Raw genomic sequence first — 10,959 nt, 5'->3', positions numbered from 1 at the left:
CTCGCTAGAGCCCAGCCAGCGTCTCAGCTTTGACAGGTAAAAACAACAGCTCTCATTTCATGGTGTATTTCATGTTATGTGCAGTAAGAATAAGTGAAATAAAGACCAAAAATATTCATGAAACATTCAGTTATTTATGCTTACATATCACATTTTCAGTGCTCCCATTTATTTGTGTATTTATTATATTTAGTCAAAAATATTCCTCCACAGAAAATAGCAATAATCATCCCTAAAAGTCACAACAGTAAGAAACAGCTTCTACACACAAATATATAGGATGCAATTTTGCTGAAATCTTTATTTGAAAACTCATATTAACATATTTATAATTGTTTATTTGACATTGTGTACCAAAAATTACAAGAGACACAAAAAAGAAAAAAGTGTATTAACTTAAAAAGAGAGCATTAGTTTTAGTTAGGTCTGAACCATAAAGAACACAAATTAAATATATTATACAGAGCGGGGAGAAAAAAAAAACAAAACAAAACAAACAAACAAAATACAACTAAAAACAAGAAGACCTCCCCAAAAGAGAACATCTGAGTTGAGGAACAGCATCCACTGAATCCATGTGCTCTATGCCTCATTTCTATTTCTTTTCATTTTAGTTTGTAATGCCATTGTAACATTCACTGAAGATTCTGGATTTTAAAAAAAGGCAGAAGCGTACTTGTCATTCCATTTTAGATCATCCAAAATGGACATACAGTATTAGGTTTATAAAATTGTTTACTGGCTTATTCCTTCCTGTTCACAAAGAGTTCAGTTCTAATTGTGGACAGGGTACCGCCAAGTTCAAAATTGAAAATCGGTACGTTATCAAGTTTTACATAATTCAAAAAACCTATTCAGAATATTCTAGCTGAAGGACAGGGGTTTGGATGATTGTACTGTCGTACGAACGACTTACCACATTCCTGTTACCGTTTTATTGTTAGCTTCATTTCATTTTGTACAGAAAAAGATTCTCCTTAGTGTAAAGAGAATAAACAATATATACATATAAATAGTTCCATTCTTCCCTTTTTTGAGTTTTTTTTGAGTACAGTAGTAGCAAACATTCCTCATTCCTTTTTTCTTTAAAACATTTTAGGCATTACAAATGTACATAGTAATACTAACAATGGTAAACATGCTTTTGTGCTTCAAGAACACAAAAGGTAAATTCATTTGTGAGTGACAATCCGCATCATGTTAAGTGAATATTCTGCAAGCCATTGTACAGCAGACAGCCTGTTTTTATGATTCAAAAAGGCAGCCAAAAAAGACTTAAAACAAATTATTACTACCTGTACCATGCAGCTTAATCTTTGTTTGCGAAATTAAGCAAGAACACCAAGTCATTTCAAATTCGTCATGTTTCAATCAAAACATATACAGTAGTTGGTTTCTATTCAAAGAAACCATACAAAATGAAAGCCACTTTGTTTTGCTTTAAAGCTGCATGTTTGGAGTGCAATAAGAATTTTCATATTTCAAAAATGTTTGGATGCCCCTTCTCGGCAGGGAAACGAAATGTGAGGTATGCTAACTCATGCTATCTGATTCATCCCTTCCCCTACCACCACCACCAAGGGCGCCAATGTCCAAATCCTTGATGAACTCACAAGTAAGCACAACATATATTGTACTCTTTTCCTGCCAGGTGGAGCAGCTTCTGCATCTTGATGGTGAAAAATCATTTTTACCTTCTGCAATATTTTATAAGATAAGACAGATAACCATGTGATGTTCAGGATGCTCTGAATACTATATCTCCATTTATGTTAGCATCTCTACCATCCCACTAGTATAAGGGAACACTGGTCATTTATGGCACTAAACAACAAGAGGAAATTACAGTAGGAATGCCAATGGATAATAAAATAAAGGACAAAAGTAAAGAAGCATCATTCATAACATTGCTATAATACCCAAAACTCCACTGTCCTGAAAAACTATTTTGTTTCTGTTTAACGTTCTCAATTTCTTATCTTTGCGACCAAGGCCATAGTTTATCATTCTTTATATTTTTAAGCATTGTTTATTTTCCAAGTTTATTTAAACCATTAAAAAGGAGTCATAAAGAGCTTGACCTTACTCTGGTTGCATTGGGCACAAAGGAGGGACCACCTCTGGCCAGGACACCATCGCAGTTTAGGTCGTAATAATTCACACACACACACATCACTTATTCTAGGTCAGTTTAGAGTGTCCAGTTAACCTCACACACATGTCTTTGGCATGTGAGGGAATTACCTAAAAATGCATACAGACATGAAACTGCATCAATGGAGTTGTGAGACACCATTGTCAATAACTGTTCCAGTGCAGGGTTAATGCCTCTAGTTCAGTTTCAGTACTACTGAATACGACTGTTACAAAAGCTTATTCTTCCATGTGATCACTTGCATTACCATATAATTGTTGGCTAAAGCATGACTAGAACTTTGTCATTAACTAATTATCTCCTCTAACCTCCAGATCAGCAGTTCATGATGACGATGATGTATTCATGGGAAGCAGAGTCAAATGTGAAAACATTGGTAAGCTCTGATATCTTATTAAAGCTTGGTCCTGGATCGGTCATGAATAACATTAGTGCTGCCTTCTGGAGCCTTAGTCTGATTCCTAGACCTTATCACAGTCTGTGTACAGTTTGTTATGCCCAAGTCGGGGTGTGCTTTCATCTGGATATTGTAATATTCCTTTCATTTTCCCATGTTATTCTTAGTTGCCATTACATTTCTCTACTAGAATGTGGGGTAACGTATAAACTCCACACAGACACTGCCTGGGTTGGCAATTAAATATGGGGCAAAGGAATAAAAATATTATTTTTTCAACAAATAGTCAAGCACATTCTAATAATCACATCAACCCACTCATCTTCTAACCACACTTCATCCACTTTATGGTTGGGAGCACTGGATACAAGGCAGGAATCAACACTCATTCTTTCACAGGACATTATCATTCACAATTAATGAATTTAGAGATGCCAACACATGCAAGTCTTTGGAAAGACTCCAAACTACCTGGAGAGAAGGGGCAAACTCCATTCATATTGCGAACTTCCTGGGAACAGAAATTTTGTATTACTGAAAATGTACAAATCAATATGATTAAAAAAGTGAATAACTTATTATGCTTCATTTTAAAGCTCATTCCTTACCCATAATTGCTTTACCATAATACAAAGTGTGACAAAATATGGCCCTGTATTATTTTTAAAGACATTTAAATAAGAAACATTCATTATAAATAAAAAGGAAAAAATACACACAAAAGTTAAAATTAGGAACATTAACCAGTGGCCTGAAAGTAAGCAGCAGCTCATCCTTTTATTTTTTTCCTTCTCCAGGAAATGCTCAGCACAGCCTGGGTGGCTTATAAAAGCCCGTAACTACCAACAGCAATACACACTAGTGATAAACCACAATCCACAGTTCCAACACAACGAATACACCCTCGCAAAAGATTATTAGCAAGTACAGTTCAATGGCCGATAAAGCAGAGCAAGACGAAAAAAAGGAGGGGCATAGAGAGACAAATAATAAAGGCAGGATTTCAGTCACGTCCAGGGTTTCTAGAATTTCAGTGCACCTCCGAGTTGACTTTATCCTGAAATATATACAGATTGTTTGTCGCTGCAATGGCAATTATGTTTTCTGCCGGGTGCCAGGCTGTGTGCAAAATCTTCTTGGTGAAGTCCAAACTATCAACACTAATATCGTCCTTCCTACGTTTGCCTCCAGTGCAGACGCGGCGAGGTTTTAGCACGGCCCGTGGCTTGCTGCTCTCACGTGAGGCTTCCAAAGTCACATCACGTTTTGTGTTTCGGTCAAACATCCTGAAGAAGTTATTGTAAGCGCCAGTCATGATGACACTGTTAAGACAACAAATAACAGTTAACTCTCTCCTCTTAGCAGTGTGAAGGCTTTCCCTCTTCTTTACCATCCACAGTAGATCTTATACTTCTTGAAAAATTCACTGCTGCCATCCTGTACCATGCTAGTATTATATTTAAACATTCTATGAGATACTCCTCAAAATGAAAAAAGGAATTACTCTTAGGTAAAATAATACATCCAAATGTATCTATGTAACAGAGTCAGCTAAGTGTAATTCATTGGTAAAGACACATTTGGCAAATGAATTCAATCAATAATTTGCAAAAATGTTTAGCAAAAAAGAAACAATATTTAAAAAGCAAAATTACACACACATTACATATCTTCTCCTCTTTTTCAGACAAAGGAAAGATGTGTTACAGACCTCAGTCTAGGTAGCCATAACCCCTGAGTGGGATAAAATTCTAAGAGGGACTGAAAACAAATTAATAACATATGTAATATAAGGCGCTATATAGGCGTCTGACCCGACACAGATTGACACGGAGGCACGTATAAACCAAAAGACTTTCTTTATTTTCTCTTCAGCCGTGGGGCACGTCTTCCCTGTGTCCCACAGCCCAACACAGTCCCAAAGCACAATCAAGACGCACAGCACAGATCTGTCTTCTTCTACCACCACTCCTCCTTAAGCTTAGTACTCCTCCTCCCGACTCTGGCCATCGAGTGGTGGTTTCTGGCTCCCTTTTATCAGGCACCTGGAAGTGCTCCAGGTGGTTGATTACTGGCCTCCAGCTGCACTTCCAGGTGCGGCGAAACCAGCGCCCAAAAGTGGTCAGTCGTTCCTGTTGCAGCACCCCCTAGCGGCGCCTGCGGAACCCCAAAGAGCAGCACAGGACTCCAATCCCCATGAAGCCCTGGGGGAGTCCGAGGCACCACTGCAACCCAGGTATGCTGCCACCTAGCGTCCAAAGGGAGATACTGGGCTTCCCATCCTTGTCTCCCTGGCAGATGTGGTGAAGGGGCGTCCCAGCCAGGCATGGGCCCCGGCCATGTGTCACAGATAACACAATATTTTCAAAAAAAAAAGAAAAAGAAAAAAAAGAAATTGTGATATTATCAAAATCTGTGAGAAATACACCCACATGGTGGTCGCTACTGTTGACACATACAGGTGCTTTTGTTGTTTTTTGCAGGTTTTGGCAAAAAGCAGGAATCAGCTGTAGATGGGGCACCAGTACACTTAAAGGCAACAATTAAATAACTATACAATTTAAATATGAGGGAAAAAAGTAAAGAATATATAAGATAAGAAGATTCTAATGCTTTCTATGACGTTTTGTAGATGTCTTTTAATATGCACTAAAGCTTCATCTAAATGGACCTGGATTCCAAATTACGATGACACAGCCAAGGAAACTGATAAAATAAAAATGTTCAACCTTTTATAAAGACAATGGTCAAAATTCTCATCAATCTGTGTTTGGATAACCTTTAATCTTCATAATATGCAGCCCCCCAATGTAATATTATCCATCTGTTCTTAGAACCTGATTAGCAACTAATCTTAGATGGGATTCAGTACCTACTTTTGGGATGTGGGAGAAAACTGGAGTTCACAACACCTGAAGAACATGCCATCCCCCTAATAAAATGTGTCTAGATTTGTGTGGCTATAAAGATGCAGTACGAACCCTGTGCGTTTTTGATTCACCTAGTGCCACTGTGATCTTTCGACATAAAGATTGTGTATATGTGTGGATTTGGAACCAAGTAAATCAGAATACTGGTAAAGCATATATTCCAGGAAGCTAAAAAGGTGCTTCCAAGAAGTCATATAGGACATGTTTCTTATTTGCCTTCTACTACTGTCCCTGGTTTAGATTAGACTTGGCTCTGGCCAAAGGGTATGCAATGGTGTATGAAGAACATCAGAGAAGTTCATTTGTCTCATCTATTAAAAAAAATGGAGCTATGTATTTTTCTTTATCATGGCACCAGAATGGCGACATGTCACATGCAGGATAAACAAAAACATATTGTAAGAATTTCACTGTACTGTGCACACCTGGCAATACACTGCAACTATTACTAGTACTACTACTCTGTCTTCGTTTAAGAAGGTCAGCCTCCATTCACAGATAAGAAAAACTGAATAAATGGTTTCCCCTTCTCTGTAAAATGTCTGGAAGTTCTTGCTTAATGGCCTTAAGGAGCCATTAAGCCCTTTTCCCATTTTATGTTTGAAAGAGACAGGGAATGTGTATGCAGATACACGGAAAAAAGAGTAAAGTCTGAGCCACTTAAGGAAGGGCTTAGTGGCAGAAGTGGCCAGCATTGTGCAGTGAGCTACACCCACAGCCCTAAATGCATGACAGACTTCATCTGAAGTGACAAGCTGATGTGTTATGTGATTCAGACTGTATGTATCATTTAATTCCACCCACATTAACCTCTGTTCAACATGCCAAATGAAGATAGTGTTGAATTAGATGTGTGCAAATAAAAGCACCCGCATAAATGAATTCTATATTAAGGAAGAAGTAAGCGAGAGAGAACACAGTGTTCTGACCAGCTCTTCACTTTAAATCAGTATCTAACATTTTTATGTATGAATGAGAAACATGTTACATTAATTAACACAGAAAGAATGCTAGACTAGAATATTTATTCATACATACATTAATCAAAATCAGGAATACTGGTTTAGTAAACCTTGATAAATAATGGCTAATTTTAAGAAATTAAATTGATGCATGTACATTTACAATAATGTAAAATTTCTGATTTTTATATTTAATCTAATAACTTAGCTTGACCGAGAAAATATAACAATTACCTAAACAATAAGAAAAATATTTTTTGCTTATTCATTTTCTCCACTGAGATCAAGTAGATTCTAGGGTGTTAGAGAGGAATAACAAATGCAGGTGGGTCACCCTTATAGTGCAAATGCCATTCTGTCACGAGGCGTGCACACAAACAGTGAGACAATTTAGTATTGTCATGCCCGTCTTGCATTGTGGATTCAGTTGACTTGTACAAACCAGAAGTATCTTTGCAGTAGCCTTGCCGTTATGGACACCAGTTACAGTATTATATGGTAGAGTGGTATATTGATTTTACAAAAGCTTGAGCATTTTTGAGAATGTTAGGTTTGGTTTATTTTTTAATACTGGCTTTTATTTACATCAGGGTAACATTTTATTCTGGAACTATGAGCTGTAGAAAAAAAAATCAGACAGAAGAGTTTTAAAGAAAATTGACAGATGGACATTTCACATCTACTGGAAAGTCACAGAGGACCCTCCACTGTCACATTTGTCAATTCTCGTGCATGCTGAGCATTTTTCTTAATAGGTTCAGTCTCCTAATTAAACAAGTTTGCTTGTTTAGATTATGCTAGATAGACAGCAGCCATTGAATGACACCCACTTTGCAGTAAGAAGCCTCAGGGTGGATTGGCTCTGAATGTCACCCTATTAATGTGTCACAAGCCACTTCACGGCTACATGCCACTGCATTTTGAAATCTCCGTGGTGTTTATCCTGTTCTGTTGACACACATAAATTGTCAAAGTATATTCAAATTTTTGCACTTGCTGGCATTTTAATTTTTTAATTCAAAAGTAATTTTTTTAAGCAGCAGAAAACTATGATGCTTACCTAAAAGACATTCTTAAAATTCCTGTCTTGAACTTCACCTCTATATTATATAGTGAGTATTAAAGTAATGCATTATAAAACAATTTCAGAATGTCCTGCCAGAAGGCTGACATGAACTACACATGCTACCCCACAACTGGCTTAACTTCACTGGCTTTCTGTATAAGTGTGGTTTTACTTAATTTGAAATCTATTCTAGTTATTTTCAAGCTGTTATTTTCAACACCCCAGATTCCCTGTCATTGTTGTTTGCCTCATGCCAATGTGAGAGAAGCTCAAGGCCCACTTAAGTTGCTTTTCGCACTATTCCCAAGATGCATCATGCAAATCTCATCAAATTATCATTTGACATTATAGTTCCAGATGCCACCATGTTTAGTTACCGTTCATGACATCAGAAGAGACTGTGTCCTAATCCATCACCAAATTACAGTGGGTGTGGATTACTTGGAAAATGACAGTAGAAATTTTATAATTGATAGCAATGGGGCCCTGTAGCTTGAAAAAGTACATGAACATTTGGTTGAATGTCTACCTATCTACCCTGTTTAATCTACTTTGGGGCTGGGGCTAATCACAGCAATATCAGTTTCAAGTTGGTTATACTGTCAGAAAGGAGAAGTATCTCAAAGGAGAAAAAATGGATTTGAAATTGGAAACATTGAAGGTACTGGGGCTGAATGTTTTGCAGTTTACTGGCTGACATATCTGGACATCATAAACAAGAGGAATGAACAAATTTCAGAAGATAGGAAAAGAGGTACCCTCATTCCATTGGAGGGTGGCTGTTATCAGGCAGACAATGAAGGGGACGGAGAATGTGTTGAAAAGACAGTTGTGTGTCAAGTGGACTGCATTCTGGTTTCACACATAATAGTGAACAAAGAAAGATTGTTTGCTTAGAGCAGAAGCAGGTAGATGTGAACAAGGTGTTTGACAAGGTAAAATGTTGAGAGATGGTAAAGTGGTGGTCCTGTACAGAAAGTGTACAGAGAGCACAGCTGACATCATTGCTTACATGCAATCTCTATGCAGTATAGAATATCTCTTGCTATAGGGAAACTGCTTCTAAGGACCACTGTAATCTAAACGTCATGTGTTTGCATCTGACCACCGGGCAGTTACCAAAGTGCAAAATGTGCAACCTGTGATGGGCCATGGTGTGATTCCATGACAAAACACTTTGTATAGTTGGCAAAGAGTGTAGTGGTGGTTCTGTGCACAAAGATGAGGGATGAGTGAGAGAGTTGTTGTCACCAAGAAGCACTCTGCTTGCAGTGCTTACAGGCAATCTCTGCACATCCAAAAAAGTTCTTTTATTGCTCTTGCTATAGAGGAAATATCTTCAGAAGGCCCTTGTAATTGAGAACATCATAGGTTCACAGACGACCACCGGTAGTTACCACACTTCAAAATGCGTGATCTGGGATGAGAACGGAGAAAGTCAGCTCTAGATTGACAATTGCCAGCGTTCCTGAAAAGGTCAGAATGAAAGAAGGGTGTTTTGAGGTAAAAAGTAATTTATTAAGAACAATTTGAACTATAATAGTCTAATTGAATATATTCTACTTATTCTTATAACACACTGGGGTCAGATGAAGTGGAACATGCTGCTTTCCTACACTCATGCTGTATATTAAACAAAGTGGGATGCATTATGAGCCAAAGTGCTACTTGGGTAACTTATTATATTCTGACTACAGGGATTGACTGTACTGAACTATGTCTTGGAGTTTTGTGTCAGTTTGTGATTTTCTACTTTTGATGCCCAAACCACACTACTGTTAGGGTGGATACAACCTCCAAGTGTCCATAATTACATCTGATAAAGATGTTGGTGGGTTTCTGTATTTGAAAAATGAAATGTGTGTCTAAACAGGCTCACATGCACCAATACAGCATACTTGCAAAGTATACATCTTATTATTGAACATGGGTGACACAGCGAGGCAGCACTGCTTCTTCATTATACTTTGGCTCAATGTCTGATCTATGTTTGATATTTGGGTATATTCTGTTTTCTTCTTAAAGATAAATGCCTATTAATTAGTGACTCTAAAGTCTTCTGATGTGAGTGACCACTGATGTATGTGAGTAGAATACGTAATGAATAGACCTCCAGGGTTATGTCCAGTGCTGCCAGGATTTACTCTGGCTCCCTGTAAACTTGAACAAAGGTGGTTTCAGAAATAAATGGTTTATTGAGACAAACCCATTAGTATGTTTATAATAAATATGACTTCCTTTTATCTTATTTGTTTTCATTATTCAGATAGAGGGATGACATAATTGGTGCTGCTGCCTCACAACATTTATGGTCCACTGTTTAAACCCCAACTTAGACTGTCTGCCTGTCTGTAAGTTGCATACCCTCTGCGAGTCTCCTCTGGATGCTCCAGATTCATTCCATATTCTGTACCGGAGATGTACTGATAATTTTAGCTGGAAATGCTAAGCCAGCTCATGCATGTGTGACTGGGAATGTGGGTGTGAATTTGCTATACAATGGACTAGTGCCCAGTACCAGGGGTATTTCCTCTTGGGAAAAGGTCTAACTCCCAGCAACACTAAATTTGTTTGGATAAAGTACTTTCAGAAAATGGATGGACAGGTAAGGTTATATGAAGTATTGCTTTATTTCTCAGTTTTAATAGCGTATTTAACAGGGTATGATGATTAATTTATTTATTCTAACTCTTCTCTTCATAATAAGGTCCACAGTTAACAACAGTATGTAATGTGCACAGAGACTTATAATAAGAACAGTTTTATAGGACAATATGAGGTTTACACAGCATGCTGCTGCATTTCAATACTCAGTTTCAGTGCTTCTGCTTGTTTTCCATTAGAACAAAACAAAAACACAATTCATCCATTCAATTTCTAACTGCATAGCCAGTTAAGCCTCAATCCTTGCAGCATTGTGAATAAAAGCATTGTGGGTCACACACAAAGACATAGCCCCACTTACTCAAATTAGAGGTACCAAATAACCTAACACACAAGAGAGGAAACTCACACAGGCATGAGAAGAACATACAAACTCCACAAACCCAGTTCTCAGTCTGACATTCAAACCCTGTGTTCTGGCACTGTGTGGCAGCAGTGCTAACCACTGATCTACAATGCTGCAAAAATGCATATTATAAATAATGTCTGGAATGGACAGAGGATGTTATAATTTGTTCTTTAATGACATCTATTTCCCACATTCTGTGAGACTGTCTTAATTTATGCATTCTAATTGTGGTCAATGAAACATCATACTAAAACCCAATTTATTTTACTCTAAAAGTTAATAAGAATATTGGCTGCTTGCTGCTATGTATTTTCAAGTGGACATCTAAAGATAGGAATAAATTCATCCCTAAATTATTATTGAAAAGATGTAGCATTAGCGTCTACTTAGACAGTAACCTTTTTACAGTAATCCATCTATCTACTGATCCTGTTAA

At 37.5% G+C, this 10,959-nt stretch overlaps 1 protein-coding gene across 2 annotated transcripts in view; it reads right to left on the bottom strand.

Annotated features, from left to right (window-relative positions):
- Positions 1-276: 276 nt before the first annotated feature.
- Positions 277-10,959, bottom strand: part of LOC120527714 (serine/threonine-protein phosphatase 2A 55 kDa regulatory subunit B gamma isoform) — a 272,015-nt gene continuing 261,332 nt past the window's right edge. For both annotated transcript variants that reach the window (XM_039751452.1, XM_039751451.1), the window contains one exon: positions 277-3,874. In XM_039751452.1, the coding sequence (XP_039607386.1) occupies positions 3,583-3,874 (292 nt within the window). In that variant the 3' untranslated portion in view covers positions 277-3,582. The remainder of the gene's footprint in view (positions 3,875-10,959) is intronic.

The sequence above is a fragment of the Polypterus senegalus genome, chromosome 4 (genome assembly GCF_016835505.1).
Source record: "Polypterus senegalus isolate Bchr_013 chromosome 4, ASM1683550v1, whole genome shotgun sequence".
In the NCBI taxonomy this organism is placed as follows: Eukaryota; Metazoa; Chordata; class Cladistia; order Polypteriformes; family Polypteridae; genus Polypterus; species Polypterus senegalus.
This window is presented reverse-complemented; position numbering and strand designations above follow the sequence as displayed.